At 36.5% G+C, this 23398-nt stretch overlaps 2 protein-coding genes and 1 long non-coding RNA gene across 10 annotated transcripts in view; 1 reads left to right on the forward strand and 2 right to left on the reverse strand.

The window, feature by feature from the left end:
- Positions 1 to 23398, forward strand: part of LOC149741563 (choline dehydrogenase, mitochondrial-like) — a 35799-nt gene that overhangs the window by 10962 nt on the left and 1439 nt on the right. For 3 of the 5 annotated variants that reach the window (XM_089893388.1, XM_089893384.1, XM_089893386.1), the window contains 6 exons: positions 19352 to 19499; positions 19894 to 20161; positions 20521 to 20644; positions 21125 to 21335; positions 22392 to 22508; positions 22917 to 23017. In XM_089893388.1, coding sequence (XP_089749514.1) covers positions 19352 to 19499; positions 19894 to 20161; positions 20521 to 20644; positions 21125 to 21335; positions 22392 to 22508; positions 22917 to 23017 — 969 coding nt within the window. The remainder of the gene's footprint in view (positions 1 to 19351; positions 19500 to 19893; positions 20162 to 20520; positions 20645 to 21124; positions 21336 to 22391; positions 22509 to 22916; positions 23018 to 23398) is intronic. The other 2 variants (XM_089893391.1, XM_089893385.1) reach the window with 1 other exon arrangement.
- On the reverse strand, positions 566 to 17728 carry LOC149741564 (uncharacterized). 4 transcript variants are annotated; one of them, XM_089893345.1, is made up of 10 exons: positions 17706 to 17728; positions 12022 to 15363; positions 10193 to 11834; positions 9787 to 9843; positions 6587 to 6628; positions 6176 to 6271; positions 4291 to 5612; positions 3895 to 4137; positions 3565 to 3759; positions 566 to 3322 (listed from the first exon to the last, which is right to left on the reverse strand). In XM_089893345.1, the coding sequence occupies exons 3-10, from the start codon at positions 10519 to 10521 to the stop codon at positions 3234 to 3236; spliced, it is 2373 nt and encodes a 790-aa protein (XP_089749471.1). In that variant the 5' UTR covers positions 10522 to 11834; positions 12022 to 15363; positions 17706 to 17728; the 3' UTR covers positions 566 to 3233. The 4 variants fall into 4 exon arrangements, with proteins under 4 accessions (XP_089749471.1, XP_089749473.1, XP_089749484.1 ...); XM_089893347.1 differs by lacking the exon at positions 17706 to 17728 and having other exon boundaries at positions 10193 to 10318; positions 10415 to 11834; positions 12022 to 16877; XM_089893358.1 differs by lacking the exon at positions 17706 to 17728 and having other exon boundaries at positions 10193 to 10318; positions 12022 to 16877.
- LOC149741565 (uncharacterized) lies at positions 18163 to 19364 on the reverse strand. The gene is made up of 2 exons (XR_016386913.1): positions 18591 to 19364; positions 18163 to 18527 (listed from the first exon to the last, which is right to left on the reverse strand). It is a non-coding gene; the product is annotated as an uncharacterized LOC149741565 (long non-coding RNA).

The following is a 23398-nucleotide window of genomic DNA, read 5'->3' on the forward strand; positions in this document are numbered from 1 at the left end:
CCCCACCCTATACTATATATATACATTTGTTTAGTTTTGGCAGTTTTAAAAATTGTGTTATTTGGCATTCTGTAATGCTGCTTAAGCAATACTATATGGCAATGTGTTGAAATATGCTCTTGTAATATTAATACCATCACATGGAAGCAATGACATTTACGCAATATTTTAATATATATGCTCTTGCAATGGTGATGCCACTACGTAAGTGACCACCAAAACGTAATTCTCGTTATAGGAAGAAAGCAATTATCCAATCTCCGTATTTTATATATGGCGCATGCCATTTCAACATCATGTCAACAATTACCTATGTAACGGTTAGAAACATAATACTTTTTTTCAGAAACATTTTACCGAGAGACGTTTATGGTTAGAAACCTAATTTTGGAACACATTATTAGGTTCCGGAAACCTAATACCTATATTTTTAACAACCAAATTACCAACCGTCAGTGGGCAGCATGGAGCTAAAATGCAATTTTACTGAATAAAAATAATGAAAAAGAGTTACACAACTCACGCACAACAATGTGTATATTATGATAGTTAATCAACGAGCTAGTCATGTATTCAGCTTTATTGTTGAAACGAAAGTCAATTTAACAGTTTATGAACCTATAAAAGCACATTATTATATACACTTCAATACAATATAATAGAAATATAGTCTATGGACCCATTAAAACACAATACAGTACAAATATAGTCTATGGACCCATTAAAAAAACACAATGCAGTACAAATATAGTCTATGGACCCATTAAACACAATACAGTACAAATATAGTCTATGGACCCATTAAAACACAATACAGTAGAAATATAGTCTATGGACCCATTAAAAAACACAATACAGTACAAATATAATCTATGGACCCATTAAAACACAATGCGGTAGAAATACAATCTATGGACCGATTAAAACACAATGCGGTACAAATATAGTCTATGGACCCATTAAAAAACACAATACAGTACAAATATAATCTATGGACCCATTAAAACACAATGCGGTAGAAATATAATCTATGGACCCATTAAAACACAATGCGGTACAAATATAGTCTATGGACCCATTAAAAAACAATGCGGTACAAATATAGTCTATGGACCCATTAAAAAACAATGCGGTACAAATATAGTCTATGGACCCATTAAAACACAATGCGGTACAAATATAGTCTATGGACCCATTAAAACAAAATACAGTACAAATATAATCTATGGACCCATTAAAAAACAATGCGGTACAAATATAGTCTATGGACCCATTAAAAAACAATGCGGTACAAATATAGTCTATGGACCCATTAAACACAATGCGGTACAAATATAGTCTATGGACCCATTAAACACAATGCGGTACAAATATAGTCTATGGACCCATTAAAAAACAATGCGGTACAAATATAGTCTATGGACCCATTAAAACACAATGCGGTACAAATATAGTCTATGGACCCATTAAAAAACAATGCGGTACAAATATAGTCTATGGACCCATTAAAACACAATGCGGTACAAATATAGTCTATGGACCCATTAAAACAAAATACAGTACAAATATAATCTATGGACCCATTAAAAAACAATGCGGTACAAATATAGTCTATGGACCCATTAAAAAACAATGCGGTACAAATATAGTCTATGGACCCATTAAACACAATGCGGTACAAATATAGTCTATGGACCCATTAAAAAACAATGCGGTACAAATATAGTCTATGGACCCATTAAACACAATGCGGTACAAATATAGTCTATGGACCCATTAAAAAACACAATACAGTACAAATATAATCTATGGACCCATTAAAACACAATACAGTACAAATATAGTCTATGGACCCATTAAACACAATGCGGTACAAATATAGTCTATGGACCCATTAAAACACAATGCGGTACAAATATAATCTATGGACCCATTAAAACACAATGCGGTAGAAATATAATCTATGGACCCATTAAAACACAATGCGGTACAAATATAGTCTATGGACCCATTAAAAAACACAATACAGTACAAATATAATCTATGGACCCATTAAACACAATGCGGTACAAATATAGTCTATGGACCCATTAAAAAACACAATACAGTACAAATATAATCTATGGACCCATTAAAACACAATGCGGTACAAATATAATCTATGGACCCATTAAAACACAATGCGGTAGAAATATAATCTATGGACCCATTAAAACACAATGCGGTACAAATATAGTCTATGGACCCATTAAAACACAATACAGTAGAAATATAGTCTATGGACCCATTAAAAAACAATGCAGTACAAATATAGTCTATGGACCCAATAAAACACAAAACAGTAGAAATATAGTCTACGGACCCCATAAAAACAATACAGTAGAAATATAATCTATGGACCCCATAAAACACAATGCGGTACAAATATAGTCTATGGACCCATTAAAACACAATACAGTAGAAATATAGGGACCCAATAAAACACAATACAGTAGAAATATAGTCTACGGACCCATTAAAACACACAATACAGTACAAATATAGTCTATGGACCCAATAAAACAAAATACAGTACAAATATAGTCTATGGACCCATTAAAAAACACAATACAGTACAAATATAGTCTATGGACCCAATAAAACAAAATACAGTACAAATATAGTCTATGGACCCATTAAAAAACACAATGCAGTACAAATATAGTCTACGGACCCATTAAAACACAATACAGTACAAATATAGTCTATGGACCCCATAAAACACAATGCGGTACAAATATGGTCAATGGATGCATTAAAAGCATAATGAGGTAGAAATATAGTCGAAGAAATCTCTAAAAATACAAGGCGGTAGAATTATACAACCCATACTAGAGCATGACTGATAGTAGCGTTTTTGCTAATTTGAGGATTACTCAGAAGAGGGGCATTAATATTGCTGTGAGTTAACCAGACAAACGAAAAAACATTCATCATTATAAATTCAAAAAGCAAACTGGTCCGCAAACATTACCTAGTTTATAAACCTAAGTTACTATCAATTAGTTTATAAATATTGATAGCTTTTAGAGCAACCAAATATTGGTTATATGCAACTTAAATTTGTATAATATTAGTATCACATCATATTGAAAAAAACAATGTCAGTCAGGCTCCAGTGTATAATCCCAATCGTAAAAACAATGCAGTAAAATGTACAGTCTAGTCTTTATACAGTAAATTAAACAAGGCAATTAATATAACAGCTTCTTCTTTCTTTTTCGCTTAAATGGAGATTCAGCTACAAACTCATCATCAGAACGCACTTGTTTGCATGGGGACCCTGTAAAATAATACATAGTTAAGTATATCTGAAGACGTTAATAAAAAAGAATACTTTGTGTTAAAATGGACAACTATTAATCAGGTGAACAAAGACAAAACCTGAACCACTAAAATTAAATTCAAATGAGTAAACATGCAAAAGATAGAAAAGCATGTGTTAAAAAAACAGACAAGATATGAGCATACATTTAAAGGTATATGCAAAATAAAACAGACAAATTATCCATAAATACCACTCACAAGTTGTCACAACACGTCGAGCTGGATAAAAAAGGTTGTCTGCGGGCCACCTCGCTTTGCATTCTTCTTCCATCTTAATTTCATTAAACTGCTTGATGCGTTTCCCATTTTTTGTTTTTAAATCCCGCACACGGTAAATATCTATTACTTCAGCATCATCAGAAAATGCAACCCGAATAAACTTTTCATCTTTATCTGCAAAATAAATGTCAGCATTTCATTTTCACATAAAAAACAGTTACCTGCTTGACGTTTATGTTATGTAAAAATTAAGTCCAGAATTTAAACTACTCATTTAAATATACAAAGTAAAAGTACAACATAACTTACTTAAGTCAGCACACACAAGATCAGTCTCTTTATCTACCGCAGTCGGATCAGAATCAGTCAGTGTAACACCGCTTTCTTCCTCAGCAGAATTGGGATCAGGCAGTCTAGCACCTCTCTCTTCCTCAGCAGAATTGGGATCAGGCAGTCCAGCACCTCTCTCTTCCTCAGCAGAATTGGGATCAGGCAGTCTAACACCTCTCTCTTCCTCAGCTGAACTAGAATCATGCTCATTACACTTTTCATCTGCAAAATAATTTTAAAATAAGGAATTTGGAAAGCTACAACGTTTATGTTATTTTTAGTTGTTAATAAAAGGATTATTTATGAAATGTGGCTTTATAATAAATTAAAGAAATATGGCATTTATGTATGTTATAAATATGGATGAATTCTAACCATTTGCTAACTGTTGCAATGTTGTACGACCCTGTTCCACAAGCTCATGCGGATGCGAAATGTCATACACCTTATGAGCTACAGCAATTGAGTGACCTTTAGACCTAGCAATGGCAATTTGAGCTGATTTCGATTGTTTACTTGCAACCATCGTAATTAACTTCCGGACATCTGTTACTGTTATATCCTTGTTTGTTGAATGAAATACTTGACTGCTTGTTTTCTTCCAATATCTATTAAATTCTGTTGACTCCATTTTTCTGTTACAGCTTATTGAAGGAAACACTTTATCTAACTTGGTTGATTTTTGTTTTTTTGTTGCCCATAAATGATTTGAGGTAGTCCTCATATCGTGCAATTCCTCAACACTTAGCACTAAACAGGCATGTTCATTTTTTAACTTTTGGTCTTTAACGTATATACTATAATTTCCTTTCGGTGTTTTTTCTGCTGAATCTAACTCTTCTATTGTGACTCCGGTTAGCACAGATGGTCGACAACCAGCTCGACAAACGACTCTTAAAAAAACATCACCACATAATTCTTGAACTTCTGATTTCGACAAACTGCCAACTTCACTTCTGCGTAACTCAGCTATGGTCATTCCATGATTTTGCTCATACTCTAAAATTGCCCGGTAGGGCTGTGGCAAACCACTCAACTTTTTTCTAGAGTGCTGTTTGACAATGTTTTGCCTTTTTTCTTTCCGTGCTCTTTGTCGACTCAACCAAGAAACTGTGTACTTTATTAGTTTATGAACACTCTCACTCATGTACATTGGATATTCCAAGTCTACAAACTCCAAAAAGTTTTTTAATGTAGCCAGGTACGCATATTTTGTTCCATCTCGGCCATCACCAACAATGCTCTTTTCAATATTGATAAAAATGCGCTTGGGGTCTTGTATTTCACTAGGATTTTGAATCATCTTTTTAACCTGATTCATATATGTTTTAGCTGTATCTGCATTGACTGGATTTCTTTTTCCAACCCCAATATCTTGTAAATGTCTCTCGTACATTAATAAAATTTTGTTGTACTGTGAAGTTTCAGTATTGCAATCGACCAACATATTTTGAAACTGAGTGCCTTTTATATCAATGTCTGGATGAGCTTTAATGCAGTGCCTTTTTAAACACTTTACTACAAGGTGACATATGCTGCACTCATATCCATTAAAATCTTTATAGTTTCCCTGTTTTTGAAGTTTTAACTCAGAGTCATAGAGAAGCTTGCTTTTTGGCAAATCTTTATGGTGATTGTTATAGTGTGTTGTTACATTATAAAACATTTTGGAGCAGTAGGGACATTTTCTTTGGCGTCTGGAATGAAAAAAGATTAGTCTGTGAACACAAAATCATAAAGCCAGCAGACACACTTAAAATAATAATAGAAATATTTAGGTTTTGATTTTTGCACTTTCAGTAAACACAACATTGCAGCCAAACTTAACAAGCATTGCATTGCAGGTTGCCTCTAGCACTTACTTAGATAAAAATAATTTAATGTGTATGGTAAGGATATACCATTCCATAAACCGATAGGAATTGTGGATCATAGGCGAATTGCCTTCCATGGATTATTAAAATTAGGTGCCGGCATCATTAACCAGTAAGGCCTAAGAAACATTTTGACATTCAAATTTTCACTAGTAACTGATTTTACTGGTTTTACTAAAGATTAGCCTACCCATCGGTTACACTTTAGATGGAATGCAAAAGAATAAATTGCGACAAGTGTTGCTTTTTTGGTCCATTTATACTTAAAATAAAAAACACTTAAAAAAAGTTAAAACTTTTGGTTCGACCCAGAAATTTAGAACCTTAATTAACTTTTATAATCAGATTATCAGAAATACACATACATTTGAAAAATATCATCTTACCTGCCAGATTTCGAAATCTTTCCAGTTTTTAATATTGTACTACTTTTGGTGGATAACGGTGTACTACTTTTGGTTGATAATGGGGAAGAAGTTGCACTGAAACATAGCATATGTAACATAACAAACTATTGCACAAATAAAGTAGGTGATTCAAAAATGCGTTAAAAACTCGAGCTTTATTGGGTTTGCTTGTGGACAATAATACCCATTTTAATAAAAAGAATATAATATATCAATATATATTGTTAAAAAGACGTGTCTTAATTGGTATAAACAGATGAAACATTGGTGCAATTTTTATGCATGTTCATCGTGGATAATGTAACGATTATTTGCACCATAATACCTTTGATAACCTATTACGATTATTACATCACAAACAAGAATGTAACTAAATATTTAAACACATACTTCGAGCTGGTTCCAGAACAGGTTGGCTGATCACTAAATATCCTGTAAAGAGAAATTATTGTTTATTAACCAACCATGATGCAGGGTTGATATTAATTATTAAAAGGAAAAACATAGTATTAAACTGATTTACTGCCTATACATTAATTTGCAATGTTCAGATAATATTCGTATTGCAGTAGTATATACTATGTTGCACATTTAGATATTCTTCTTAATAAACTAGATGCCCATAGACAATGTATATAACATTAGAATGTTAGATATAAATAATTGAACTTCCAGACTCCAGTCTTAAACCCAACCTGCTTTAGCCACGAGGCAAGTACACTTATTGCAAAGCCATGGCTATGAAATAATAAATATTGAATTAGAATATACATACAGTGGCGCACCCAGACGGAAATAAAGAGGGGGGGGTGGGGGGGACGAGTTCGCGACCTCTTAGGATCGTTTAACCAGGGAGGAGTTGGCGGCTGTGTAACGTAGCATATTTTAACCTAGGACGAGTTCGCGGCCGTGTCAAGTATCATATTTTAACTGGGGACCAGTTGGCGGACCTGTAACCTACCATCGTTTAACGAGGGATGAGATCGCGGCCGTGTAGCATAGCATCGTTTAACCGGGGACGAGTTCGGGGACGTTTAACGTAGAATCGTTTAACGGGGGACGAGTTCACGCCGTGTAACGTAGCATCGTTTAACCGGGGACGAGTTCGGGGACGTTTAACGTAGCATCGTTTAACCGGGGACGAGTTCGGGGACGTTTAACGTAGCATCGTTTAACCGGGGACGAGTTCGCGGCGGTGTAACGTAGCATTGTTTAACAGGGGACGAGTTCACGCCGTATAACGTAGCATCGTTTAACCGGGAACGAGTTCACGCCATGTAACGTGGTATCGTTTAACCGGGGACGAGTTCACGCCGTGTAACGTAGCATCGTTTAACCAGGGACGAGTTCATGCCGTGTAACGTAGCATCGTTTAACCGGGGACGAGTTCACGCCGTGTAACGTAGCATCGTTTAACCGGGGACGAGTTCACGCCGTGTAACGCAGCATCGTTTAACGAAAGACGAGTTCGCGGCGGTGTTACAACGTAGCATCGTTTAACCGGGAACGAGTTCACGCCGTGGAACTTACCATCGTTTAACCGGGGACGAGTTCACGCCGTGTAACGTAGCATCGTTTAACAAAAGACGAGTTCACGCCGTGTAACGTAGCATCGTTTAACGAAAGACGAGTTCGCGCGGTGTAGCGTAGCATCGTTTAACCGGGGACGAGTTCACGCCGTGTAACGTAGCATTGTTTAACCGGGGACGAGTTCACGCCGTATAACGTAGCATCGTTTAACCGGGGACAAGTTCACGCCGTGTAACGTAGCATCGTTTAATCGGGGACGAGTTCACGCCGTGTAACGTAGCATCGTTTAACCGGGGACGAGTTCACGCCGTGTAACGTAGCATCGTTTAACGAAAGACGAGTTCGCGCGGTGTAGCGTAGCATCGTTTAACAGGGGACGAGTTCACGCCGTGTAACGTAGCATTGTTTAACCAGGGACGAGTTCACGCCGTATAACGTAGCATCGTTTAACCGGGGACAAGTTCACGCCGTGTAACGTACCATCGTTTAATCGGGGACGAGTTCACGCCGTGTAACGTAGCATCGTTTAACCGGGGACGAGTTCACGCCGTGTAACGTAGCATCGTTTAACCGGGGACGAGTTCACGCCGTGTAACGTAGCATCGTTTAACCGGGGACGAGTTCACGCCGTGTAACGTAGCATCGTTTAACCGGGTCGAGTTCACGCCGTGTAACGTGGCATCATTTAACCGGGGACGAGTTCACGCCGTGTAACGTAGCATCGTTTAACCAGGGACGAGTTCACGCCGTGTAACGTAGCATCGTTTAACAGGGGACGAGTTCACGCCGTGTAACGTAGCATCGTTTAGCCGGGGACGAGTTCACGCCGTGTAACGTAGCATCGTTTAACGGAAGACAAGTTCACGCCGTGTAACGTAGCATCGTTTAACCAGGGACGAGTTCACGCCGTGTAACGTAGCATCGTTTAACGAAAGACGAATTCGCGGCGGTGTAACGTAGCATCGTTTAACCGGGGACGAGTTCGCGCCGTGTAAGGTAGCATCGTTTAACCGGGGACGAGTTCACGCCGTGTAACGTAGCATCGTTTAACGAAAGACGAGTTCACGCCGTGTAACGTAGCATCGTTTAACGAAAGACGAGTTCGCGGCGGTGTAGCGTAGCATCGTTTAACCGGGGACGAGTTCGCGCCGTGTAACGTAGCATCGTTTAACCGGGGACGAGTTCACGCTGTGTAACGTAGCATCGTTTAACCGGGGACGAGTTCACGCCGTGTAACGTAGCATCGTTTAACGAAAGACGAGTTCGCGGCGGTGTAGCGTAGCATCGTTTAACAGGGGGCGAGTTCGCGGCCGTGTAAGGTAGCATCGTTTAACGAAAGACGAGTTCGCGGCGGTGTAGCGTAGCATCGTTTAACCGGGGACGAGTTCGCGCCGTGTAACATAGCATCATTTAACAGGGGGCGAGTTCGCGGCCGTGTAAGGTAGCATCGTTTAACGAAAGACGAGTTCGCGGCGGTGTAGCGTAGCATCGTTTAACAGGGGGCGATTTCGCGGCCGTGTAACGTAGCATCGTTTAACAGGGGGGGCGAGTTCGCGGACGTGTAACGTAGCATCGTTTAACGAACGACGAGTTCGCTGCGGTGTAGCGTAGCATCGTTTAACAGGGGGCGAGTTCGCGGCCGTGTAACGTAGCATCGTTTAACAGGGGGGGCGAGTTCGCGGACGTGTAACGTAGCATCGTTTAACAGACGAGTGCACAAGCTGGTGTGTTTGAATCAACAACGAGTTCTGGAATTTTACACCGGATGCTTGTTGAGCCCAAACATATTAATATGTCAATTCGTCGGCATCTTATCTAGACCTATCTGGAATTAAGTTAAAGTATCCAAAGACGCACAGTAAGCTAACACATTACATATGGACACATTACGCGAATGCGAATTTATATTTCTGTAATGGTTGAAGGGAATTGTTACCATTTATTGATATCAAAAAGGGGGGCTGGTCCCCTTAATTTCACTCCCCCTGCATGTGCCATTGTATACATACAACAATTTAACAAATAAAAAACATAAATTTAAAACAGTTTTGTTTTGTAACCTTTCAATGCTTGTTGTAAAATTCTTGACAACATCTCGGAGCATCTGTTTTTTCCTTCTAAATCATAAAAACATTGGAGAGCTACTTAGTTATATATTATGAAAAAGGGGAAAAGCAGACTTGCGCAAAAGTTTTTTAAGTAAAGAAACTAATATAGTCTATAATATATAATTATATAGCCTATGTCACCAAAATTCAACTGGCTTTTTGCGCATTATAAAAGTTCAGTTTTAGTACTAAAAATTAAAGACACATTTTTTTAAAAATATTATATAGTGGGTATCACCATGTCAGTGCGAGACCTAAGGAACATTTTAACACTAACAATTTTACTAATCACTAGCTAAAGGATTGCCCAACAGACTACAAATACAGTACTGGATAGTACTCGTAGTAGGTAAGGTACCTGTTACATTCTCGTCCTAATAAATGTACATTATTTTGTGTACAATTAAGAACATTTTCATTATCTTCACTTAACACTTCTGAATCTTCACTTACTACTTCATTGAAATCTTCTTCTTCTAAATCTCTGTAATAAAAAGAAAACTTATGCAATGTGGAAACAGGTACAAATGGTGATACCGAGTCTGAACAATCGCATTCGATATACAGCAAATTCGAATACCTTTCTAAAACAAACGAGTCGGCATGAACGGATTCCACTTCACCATCACTTGGACTACTCACGGAAGAATCGGTAATTAAATTATAAAAACTTGACACGGACGACATTATTTTACAGCATACACATTCAATAACTCTTGCTTCTCAACTTCTGTAAACTAAATTCCCTCCTAACTGAAAAAAATACCCACAATGCAAAGCCAGAAAAACGTGTTTTTACCTGATTCATTGTTACGTTCAACATACCTACTGTTACGTCAGGTAGCAGGGCGCCATTTTGTATGAAAATAACACAGCGGACATGCGGAAATGCACATATTTAGCAAATGAAAGGAACTATACGCATAAAACAATTTTAACGATGGAAAAGTGAAAAAAATGTATTGACGTGTTACTAAAATAAAAACTCTTGCTTCTCAGCTTCTGTAAACTAAATTCCCTCCCAACTGAAAAAAATTACCCACAATGCAAAGCCAGAAAAAACGTGTTTTTACCTGATTCATTGTTACGTTTAACAAACCTACTGTTACGTCAGGCTGCAGGGCGCCATTTTGTATGAAAAATAACACAGCGGACATGCGGAAATGCACATATTTAGCAAATGAAAGGAACTATACGCATAAAAACAATTTTAACGATGGAAAAGTGAAACAAATGCATTGGTGTGTTACTAAAATAAAAAACGAATGTAAAGAAGGCCAATTTGTTAATGTTTTGGCTAATTGTTGGTACCCGAATTGGGCCAGTCATCGTTTTCTAAAAATGAACACCATGAACTCGTAAAAATAAAAGTTTGCGTGTTGCTGTAAACATAGCCATAACACTCGACTTAAGAAGTTTTAATTGGAATACATTTTTTCGTACTTGTTATTATGAATCAAATTAGGTTTGTATGTATTTGTCACTGTGGCTGACTTCTTGATAAGCTTTCGGCCATATGTCTATGACTCTATACGATCATAAAAGTTTCGCGGGATTTTAATATTCAGATATTGCACCAGTAAGTTGCTCTTCGGTGTCCCCACTGATCAGACTATGACAGAAAAGCGATAAATGAAGTATAAACCCACAACACTTGACATGAGGGTTGATGTGACGTCACGTGAAAAAAACAAGTAAAATATTTTAAAATAGACTAATAGAGCATTGTCAACACAACTACCAGAACTCATCTCGCGCGACTGAAAGATAATTTAAGCCTTGGGCAATTCTCATGAACCAGCTCTCTGTTGGCCGAAATTATCGATGTTTTACAACATGATCAAATGTCGTCCTTCCCTATCATCTGACGTCAGGTCGCTGTCACGTGATTTTATTCTTCATGCATAATTCGCCATTTTTCGTCCGCCAAAATTAAAATTAACCCAACTACCTTGTACTGCGTCTCCAGATCAACTTATTGGCCACAGGCGGCTCTGAAACTATTGGAAAATAATGCCACTGAAACTCACCACAAAATACTTTCTATCACAATAGCATATAGGCTACGCTAATGGGAGTAAATATTTTCGTTCCACAGATATATGTAACTTATACGTTTGCACACACACGAAGAGTACATGAAGTACATATAGAAAGCATAAATTTATAAAGAAAAATCCACTTCACCTGTAACTCCTTGATCAAAAAAACGTATCGGTCGGTAGCCCGGTTTCGGTGATGCCAGGATAGAGGATATACACGAAAAATGTCATTGTTAATAATCTCGGGTTTCGAAAATCCTACGTCTACACTCTACAAGGTGATCTCTGTTTGAATCAGAAGGAAATACCCAACAAGACGTGCGTGATGAAAAATTTCCCAAACCAAATAACTTCACTAAACAAGTGTTATAACGGCATATGTAGATTAAACTAAAACGTTAAAAGTAAATCGTGCCCACCACGCATCATCATGGAAACAAAATATTTCTGGAAAAAATATATTTTGCAGCAGTACAATTAATAATAAAAAAGAAATTTGTCAGTAAATAAGCGAATACATCCCATAAATGGCAACGAGTAAGAAGTTAGCGCCACCTAGCAGAAAATGTGCAGAAATAAAGACTTCCGGGGCAGTGGCAATGTTATTAAACTTACAAATAATACTATACGAACACCAAATTCTTTCTGTTCACTCACTTTAAGCGCTGTTCAGTTAAAGTTTGGGTGTGTTTCGTTGGCAAACTGATTACCGCTAGAAAGCCGGAGACTTGAATTTGGATTCTAGCTCCGGTAACAGCCAATTAAATAAACTTAAATAAAAAATACTGTAAACTTTTATTGTGAGCTAAAGTTAAAAATCCACTCCCGACACAGACCCACAAAACCGTATTCACTTGCGCAATACATTTAACCCATGCGCCAGTTTTATATTCACTTGCGCAATACATTTAACCCATGCGCCATGATGTTTTTTATGCGTGCGCCGTATTACAGTGCAATAACTGCTGTAAAAAAAACTAATTAATTGAATATGTATTATTGCATTTACAAAGATTAATAATTTTATAAAGTTATTTAGAAACCTTATTACGATTGTATAACATTATCGGCGCTGTAGCACACTTGGTTAGCGCATCGGCATCCAACCCAGCGGTAATGGGCCCAAAGGTCCTCCCCGTGATCACAAATGGGTTGTCCAAATTATCAGTCACACTTAAAAAAGTAAAACAAAATTATAATAATTATACCCACAAAGTAACGTCCTTGGTAACTCGTAAGGTGGCACATATGCTGGTGTTTGAAACAGAACACCCGTGTTATAACGACTGTCGTTTTCCGGCCACGCGAAGGTAAAGTAAGTTACATTCATTCATTATATACGGTTTCGGAAACATAGTCCAGTTTTTGGAAACATAATCATACAGACTCAGAAACATAATCCCATATCTGGTAACATTATAATGTTTCGGTTTATGGTAATATTGTTTCGGAAATATTTTCTGAAACATAAAAAATCGTTCTCAAAGACGGCAAATTGTTTCGTTTATTATCGTTAATGCACGGACCTAATTGTATATTTAATAATAGGCAGTCGCGCGTACCAATTTTAAATTATTATTTTTTTGTTTTTTTCATATTTTCAGGAGCGCGTTTAAAATGCGTAAAAACACCCCGCGTTACTTTATTTTTTGTGGTAAATTCAAAAAGCGACCGTTTTATTGATTCCAAAAACTTTGCTTATTGAAATTGGTCCAGTATAGGCGGAGATATTCGTCCTCAAACAGTGATCTCTAGCGCTATCCTATTTTTACTACGAGCTCCGTGATTGTGACGTAGGAACGTACTATAGGCACGTGCTGACTGATTCATTCGTGAAAGCGAAGCATGCGTTTTTTTGTTCTCTCGTTTTTCGCTGAAAACACTGCCTCTCGCCTTTCAGAATGAGAGCGGCCACGCTTCAACAATTTTGTCACGTGTTTTGTCACGTTCGTAGTACACTTCTCATTTTTTCGCCATGCAACTTTCAAATCAGCTTTATGAATTTCACGTGTTTGAGCTGGAGTATCTTTGGTTATACTGAACCGATTAAAACAAGTAAGGTGTCGTTGGAATTAGAAAAACACACTCTATATATTAAAGCGATGTACATTTGGGGTGTGTTTAGGCCCTTTAAGCGAGAAGCACCAACTACATTACTAAACCACTTTACAACCGTCTTGCCCGCTAATAACTGTTTCGTCACAATCCTAATTGTAATGTCATACACTGCCGTAGCTCCGTGCATATAGGCGCCGGTGTCTTGATATATTCGTTCCGATTGGTATATTTGTATTGCGCATGCGCCGCGACTCCAATATGACCATCCGGTCCAAATTTATTACCACCCTCCGTTGAAAACGTTGCAGACTTTTACACGTTGGAACTTTAGCTTTTGATTTAAAGTCAACAGAACTAAGTTGAGTGTTATTTGTGCCTAGAATAATTTGAGATTAGTAAAACTAACAAATTTCTCAAACAGGATGGCTTACATAACACCATACCTTTCTCATTCATTGTAAACTTACATAAACAAAATCAGCTGTGTATAATACAAACAAAATATTTCCCCCAGGTGATCAAAAATAAACAATGCTAATTTCGAACTAAACTCTTTGTTTTTGCTTTACAATTACATAATAGAAAAATACTAACATAGTCAAGTGTAACAACGAAGTGATTTGAGTGTTTATTTCATTAATGATAATTATCGGCACAGCATGATGTCTGATGTGATTAGACATAGCGACGCCGAAACAGTGCAGATGGTACAAATGTACCTTGAAACGGTGCAAAATGTGTTTCGTTTTGCCCAGGAACGTATTTTAGCCGGTACGTATTTATTAGAGCCCGTATATAAGTTCCGACCTACAGGGCATGCGCAGTAGCGTCACGGCGCATGCGCAATAGCGCCCGGTACAAATATATCAGTCGAAACGAATATATATAGACACCAGCTTTTTGAAAAGTAGTGCGGAGGCGAAGTCGATTATTACGTAACACAGTTGTGACGTCATAATACTTCGGTGTGATTACTCATGACTTTGGAACGACTCTAAAACAGCCGAAAGTGAGCTATAGTACTGGTATTAGTGTCGTAATGCTACCGCAAAGTTCTATCATTTTATCAAACAATCAATTTATTTCAGTGCAATTGATATTAAGTTAATGCGGTAATACAGTGACTATATGCGCCACAATTTCTTTAAAAACAAGAATGTAACGAATATTTTTGTGTGATGAACAGTTGTAATCAAGTAAAGAAAACAGAAAACGTTTTCGTGATCACTATACTGCCTTACATTTCCGTAGGATCGTCTGGTCTGTTCATGAAATAATGCTATTTGTGTCGATTAAAACGTCACAATCGAAATTTTAAAAATGGCTTTTTGTAACTTAGGTGTTTTTAGGGTATTGCGTCCTACCAACCATTGCTGTTGCATTACAGACACGAGTATATTGACAATCTTGCGCAAGCCCAGTAGTACACCTGCAAGTAAAGCGAATTCATTACGTCAGAGGCGTTATTGTGATGTAACTGATTATCGTACTGCATAATAGTAAACATATATTGAATGCATGTATTATATAAGATTGTAAAACCGTCGTTAGTTTCCTTGATAAGACACCATTTTTCTCGTTAGGTGGCAGTACATTTATGTATTTTGAATTTAAGCAACTAAAACCAGCACTACAAAGTGTTAAAGGGTATAAAAAAAACGAATTAAAAAATAAACTAATTATATAACAAAAGTTAAATCACTTAAAACAACATCGAATATAAACTTTCCCGCCCTATACTCAGTTTGTAAAGGCACTTATGACACCATTTCTACCGGGTTCCCAACCTTGTTAACTCTTTTAAAAGTTTTTTTTTGTTTACTTAAAGTCTTAAAATGCGTAAAAACAACCCGCGTTACTTTTATTTTTTGTGGTAAATTCAAAAAGCGACCGTTTTATTGATTCCAAAAATACTTTGCTTTTTGAAATTGGACCAGTATAGGCGGAGATATTCGTCCTCAAACAGTGATCTCTAGCGCTATCCTATTTTTACTACGAGCTCCGTGATTGTGACGTAGGAACGTACTAGGCACGTGACTGATTCATTCGTGAAAGCGAAGCATGCGTTTTTTTGTTCTCTCGTTTTTCGCTGAAAACACTGCCTCTCGCCTTTCAGAATGAGAGCGGCCACGCTTCAACAATTTTGTCACGTGCGTAGTACACTTTTAAATTCTTTCGCCACGCAGCTTTCAAATCAGTTTTATGAATTTCACGGTGTTTGAGCTGGAATATATCTTGGGTTATACAGGACCGATTAAAACAAGTAAGGTGTCGTTGGAATTAGAAAAACACACTCTATATATTAAAGCGATGTACATTTGGGTGTGTTTAGGCTCTTTAAACAAAGTTCATTTTTTTGTGATCGACACGTGTAAGGGGATATAATTGAATTCTTGGGCAGTGGCAAGGTTATTAAACTTACAAATAATACTCCGAACACCAAACATAATCAGAAACATATTCCCATATTTAGTAACATTATAATGTTTCGGTTTGTAGTAATAATGTGTTGGAAACATAATAATTTTTCAGAAACAATATTCTGTTTCTGGTGTGGTAACTATGTTAGCAAGGACAGTCCTTATTACACGGTTGTTTTACTCATTAGTGACCACTGGGTTGGAGAACATTTGTCGTTAAGTGTCTTGCCCAAGAACCCATACGCCCACACGGCCACACTATTAGCAGCTACAAGCGTTCAACCCGCAACCTTAACGTCCGAGGCAGGCGCGTTAACCACTGTAACATGGCGCAGACGAAAGTTTCAGAAACATAATACTATTCAGAAACATTATTATGTTTCTAGTATGGTAACAATGTTTCGGAAACATAATATGTACAATTTCAGAAACATTATTATGTTTCTAGTGTGATAATAATGTTTCGGAAACATAATACCATTTCAGAAACATATTATTATGTTTCTAGTGTTGTATTATGTTACGGAAACATTATTATCACACTAGAAACATAATAATGTTTCTGGTGTTGTATTATGTTTCGGAAACATAATGCCATTTCAGAAACATATTATGTTTCTGGTGTTGTATTAGGTTTCGGAAACATAATGCCATTTCAGAAACATTATTATGTTTCTGGTGTTGTATTAGGTTTCGGAAACATAATGCTATTTCAGAAACATTATTATGTTTCTGGTGTTGTATTAGGTTTCGGAAACATAATACCATTTCAGAAACATTATTATGTTTCTGGTGTTGTATTAGGTTTCGGAAACATAATGCCATTTCAGAAACATTATTATGTTTCTAGTGTTGTATTAGGTTTCGGAAACATAATGCCATTTCAGAAACATTATTATGTTTCTGGTGTTGTATTAGGTTTCGGAAACATAATGCCATTTCAGAAACATTATTATGTTTCTGGTGTTGTATTAGGTTTCGGAAACATAATACCATTTCAGAAACATTATTATGTTTCTAGTGTTGTATTATGTTTCGGAAACATAATACCATTTTTAGAAACATTATTATGTTTCTAGTGTATCGAAACTGTTCAGTTTTAAAAATGCGAAAAAATATGCTCTTTGTTGCCACCTAGTGACATTTTTTTGTACTTAAGTTTCGGAAACATTATGTATTAATTTTGCTAAAATCTTATGTTTCTGGATTTTGTTTCGGAAACATAATTCAACAGAGGTATTAGGTTTCCATTCCAGGGATTATGTTTCTGGATTATGTTTCTAGAAACTTTATCTTTGAATTAGAAACATTATACACGCCTGAGAAACGAAAATAGAAACATAATACCGACTCCCTATGCTTAAGTATAGGGTGAACAATTCCCCTGTTTACATGATCGGATTGGATTTGAATTCAATCCGGCTTGATGTGACGTCACACGAATTTCAAATCCGATCCGCTAAAACGTCATATTTACATGGCGCGTTTCAATCGGATTAAAACTGAAATGGGGACCGAAGCGTTTGTAGTCGCCAGTTTTAATAAACGTTATTACCCGCAATAGGTTATCAGTATAGCTTGAAATATAACAATCAGCAGCCTTTAAGTGCATATGTGCTTTATTTTAATCTACTGAACTGGTTTATCTGTCCTGACATACTTTAGATAGGTTTTTGCTATTAATTCAGACAATGCTGATCCTCTCATAAACATACTAAAACATATTGTGTTTCTGCTAGCTGAGTTCCACAAAAATGTGCTAAGTTTTGGTCCTATGCTTTTAACAAGTATGACATGTGTCAAATGAATGGTTTTATTTGTTTAATTTATTGGTAGTAGGTACTGCAACAATAAATTATTAACAAAAGCAAAATATACAGAACAGTAAAGCCACATGTTAATCTGCACAAAACAGAAGTTTATTCAGACATAAAAGTTTGGGTATCATACCACATACTTTATACAGACAACCAAATACACTTTGACAAAGAAGTCAGAAATACTTTTACATCACAAACACTGTTTTAATGATGTTTTTCTATTAAATAAAGCAGCGTTTCTGTCGCATAATCGATCATAATAAAACATAAACATATTAGCTTGTTAAACCATCATCAGTAAAACTTCATTCTTCCTGTTTCACAAGATGTTGTTCTCGTGGTATTGATGGTTACTGAAATATAAGTGTAAATTTCAGTTTTAATGAATGCACTAAAGTCCATCCAGGCATACTAACCTTTTTCTCATCTGCTTTCTTTAATCTTCCATCACTTCAGTCACTCTACCATTTTGAATTCAATGCATAACTTTTGTTGTTCTTTTGCTGCCAAATGTGTTGAACAATCCTCCAAGACAATTCATAATAGAAAAAGCAGTTTGACTGTAAACTACTACTCTGATTATTGTGTTACTTGACTGGTACATGTACAAGCAAGTGCCCTTGCAAATAATGGTGGTCTATCTCCTCTATAGGGTAGTAAAATTTGTACTGGTGAAGAATGCTCCCAACAATATTTTGGTACTATATTTAGATATCGTTACAGATTAGGCAATACGCATGTGGTTGGAAAATTCTTCAGTAGCACAAATTTTGCTTGTAGACTATAAAAAGCTGGTTTTTACCTATTTCAAACAGCAAAATCTGCATTTGTCGGGTAAAATTTAATTAATTTGTCATGTTAATTCATGGGAATTTGTTGCCAGATGTACACGCACACTGCTACTACAATATTCGGTGCAAAAACACTACGTTAACTGTATAACAAGTCCTGAACATCAACATTTCCGATTGTTCAATCCAACTCGATCGCTAAATCCGACCCGTAAACCACTAGTCTGAGCGGATTGAGGATCGGTCGGCTTCAATCCGACTCGCCTTTTTCTCTTCGCCGAAAACGAGAGTAGCGGATCGATGAGTCGGATTCGAATCCGACTTAAACCGTCATGTAAACAGGGTAAATGATATAACACGATATAGATTTACCGAATGTGTTGTAGGGTGCTGGTATTAGAGGCAGGCGGCGAGGACCTGCTTGACCCTTTGATCTCTGTTCCTGCTTTCTATTCTCGAGCATTGAGAAGTCACTTGGATTGGAACTTTGAAACTGTTGGACAAAAACATGCGTGTAAATCTTTACGCGGGAAGGTATACATGTAGTTGGGTGGGAAAAATATGAAAAATCGTTATATTCTGTTTTCTTGTGCCATTTGATAGTGAACAAAGAACGTTCAAGGAATTAAAAAACGTATTTCACGATTCATACACCGTTGTTAATTGTCTAAAACGCGATCAGGGTATTTTTGTAATTATGTACTAAAGGTGTCCTTCCCCTCCATCCTATAGATTTTGGATAGTGTAAGCCTTACGAAAAATCGGGCATGTATAATTAATATCTTTCATTTAGAAACTAACTAAAACTTCACTTTTTTCTTCTATTTACATTCAGTTTTTTTATATTCAGAAACTGTTTACCAAGATTGACTTTTTATATTAATTTCCATTCACTTTTTCATTTATTTACATTCCCGTTTTCATTCAGAAAAGTCGCTGGCCAAGAGGTAAAGTGTTGGGAGGGACCAGTGCAATAAACGCCATGATCTATAACAGAGGAAGCCCGTATGACTATGATCTATGGAGTGAGCTAGGAGCAGAAGGCTGGAACTATTCGCAAGTTCTTCCATTTTATGAAAAGTTAGAAAACCGCGAGCAGGATAACTCGCGAAAATCAGAAGACGCTCCTCTGCATATTACAACTCTGAAGGGATTGGATAAAGTTGGAGCTTTTATGGAAGCAGGAACTGAACTTGGTACGAAAAAAAAGACAAATTTCAAAACCCATATTTATATTTAGTTAAGTGTTTATTTTAACAATCATTATACTCTTTGCTATATAGTATAGTGGAGGAAGACGGGACACCTTTAGCACATAATATCCTGATCGTGTTTTAGACAATTAACAACGACCTACGGGGGTCGTGAAGATGGGGCTTTATAATTCTTCGAATTTTCTTTGTTTACTACCAAATGAGACGAGAAAATAGAATAAAAAGGTGCCTCATCTTCCCCCACCCTACTAAATGTATATTATCATGCACTTTGCACAGGTTATGCAACAAAATGACATTAGAATATATATACGCACTATTCTTACAAAGTACATTGGCAGGATATCAAATAAAGAAAGAATACGATGATAATTTTGAAGGATTCTATCGCGTTGATGCAACCATTAATCAGGGAAAAAGGGAAACTGCTTCAACCGCTTATCTTCGCCCGGCAGTTCGTAAAAGGTATGTGAATAGATATTAATATATAGTAGGGTAAATTATGGAACACATTTTTATTCTACTTCCTCGTCCTGTTTGGTAGTAAACAAACTTTTAAAGAATTACAAAACCGCATCCTTACGACTTTACTAGACCGTTGATAATTGTTTAAAGAACGATTAGAATGTTACGAGCTAAAGGTGTCCCATCTTACCCCACCCTACTATACATTTTGATACCTTTTTAAACCAAACGTTCTGCTGTGGCCTGTAAAAGCTTTGCCCAAGATGGTATAGATTTTGGTTCAGAGTACATCTATATTCAGAGTATCCCTATACCACCTACACGAATTGTACAAGCAACATTTAATTAGACCGCGAGGTATATAAAAAAAGTAGGAAATAAAACGTTTTTAAAACGAAACATTTTCCAGAACTTTTATTGATATAAACTTAATAATATTTACGTGGCAAAAAATAGAAAACACAGCATTATCTTTTACAGACCAGATCAGTTGCACGTGGTAGTGAATGCGCACGTTGATAAAATAATAATTGAAAAACAACGAGCGGTCGGTGTGACTTTTCTTAAAGATGGCAAAAGAAATTTGGTAAGAGCCAAGAAAGAAGTCATTATATCCGCTGGTGCTGTTTCTACGCCGCACCTGCTCATGTTAAGTGGAGTTGGAAACAAAGATCACTTGGAAAAATTTAACGTAAGGGAGGTTTTTGATTTCTGTCATTGTGGTATATAGTAGGGGGAGATGGGACACATTTTACACAATTTTCTCGTCCCGTTTGGTAGTAAACAGAGAACATTTAAAGAATTTTTAAACCGTATCCTCACGACTCCCATAGACCATTGTTAAATGTTTAAAACTCGATCAAGAAATTTGGATATTATGTCCTATAATTGTGTCCTATCTTACCCCACAGAACTATATAAGTATACCGACGTAGTCTACGGCAACTATTGACTGTAAAGTTCGAGGAATATACTGCTTTTGAAAACTTAAAATTGTCTAACAAATAAATTTATTTTTCTGTTGGTATAACTTTATATATTTGCTGGATTTGGATGTATTGTAGGGTGGGAGGAGATGGGACACTTAAGCACATATTGCCCAATATTTCCAAAATCAAACTATATGAAGGTTTTTGGGAGATACCACGATATAGTACTATATGCTGCCTTTATTAATTGACAGCAATTTTATTACATATATATATATATATATATATATATTAAAACACACTAGGAGATTTTTAGCGATTCGCACAACATGTGTAATTTTAGCTATTCGAAAACACATAGGGTCTACCCTTTTCCCCGTCCTACTAAACTGTAATATCGGGTTACCAAATCCAAGGAGGTATATTTATGGTGCATTCTTAACGGTTCAACGGGGGTCGCTTAGTTTATAGAATTTAACTTAAACCTATACTTTCGCATTAAATTGTCGGTTTCGCAGAACGTTTGAATTAGAATTGTTGGTTGTTATCCGCAGAGCGACAAAATTAAAATTACTGTATTTACAGAAACTATAACATTGTTGATATAGTAGAGTGGGGAAGATGGGACACCTTTTCAATTTATATTTTCGTCCCATTTGGTAATAAACAAAGAACGTTTAAAGAATTATAAAAACCGTATCCTCACGACTTACTTTATAGACCGTTGTTAATTGTTTAAAACACGATTAGGATACTTGGACATTATGTGCTAAAAGTGTCCTATCTTCCCCCACCCTACTATGTTATACTTTTTACAGATTACTTCGGTGGCAGATTTGCCTGGTGTTGGATCCAATCTTCAAGATCATTTTTTAACTTTTGGAGGATTTGTTGAAATAGAAAAGAAAACTAAAAGCATGATATCACGAGTAATTGTAAGTAACAACAACAAACGAGCAGTTTCTAAAAAACGCCTACAGTTAAAAACACGTTTACACGTTACAGCACCAATTGACTAGACGTTATATTTGGGTAAGCAAATAAACATTTGTGATGTGTGTCCGCATATGCCGCAAAATGCGTTGGGTGTTTATATTTTTATAATGTTAGCACGCATCTAGCGGTTTTAACATACAATAGAATGGGGGAAGATGGGAAACAGTTAGCACAGAATATTTAACAAATCGTGATTGTGTTTTAAACAATTAACAACGGGCTATGGTAGTCATAAGAATATTCACTACCAAATGAGACGAGAAAATATAATAAAAAGGTGTCCCGTTTTACCCTACGATACTATATGTTGGAACGTATAATCAACATTATGCTCTTTGTCATTACAGGATTTTGTTTCCAACTTATCATACATTTGGTCTGGAAAGGGGTTTTACGGAAACAATGGTGTATGTAACGCTTATGCGATGATCAACGTTGGCAATGTAACGTACGTCGTGAATTATAGTTTGGCTTATAACACTTTGATTTATAGTAGGGTAGGAGGAAATGGGACACCCTTTCATTCTATTTTCTCACCCATTTGGTGGTTAACAAAAAAGTACTATAAAACCGTATCTTTACGACTCCCATAGACCATTGTTAATTGTTTAAAATACGATCAAGGTACAGTTGGATATTGTGTGCTAAATGTGTCCCATCTTCCCCACAGTACTCTATAGTAATCCTAGTTATCAAAAACGCACATAAAGCTGTTATAAAAGTTTGAACTACACCCCTTTTTTAAATATACCCATAAACCAAACATAACATACCCTTAACTTTAATATATTTTTTATCCTAAAACTATCTGTGGGTTTAAAAGTTGCTC

The sequence above is a fragment of the Ciona robusta genome, chromosome 1 (assembly GCF_009617815.1).
Source record: "Ciona robusta chromosome 1, ASM961781v2".
Classification (NCBI taxonomy): domain Eukaryota; kingdom Metazoa; phylum Chordata; class Ascidiacea; order Phlebobranchia; family Cionidae; genus Ciona; species Ciona robusta.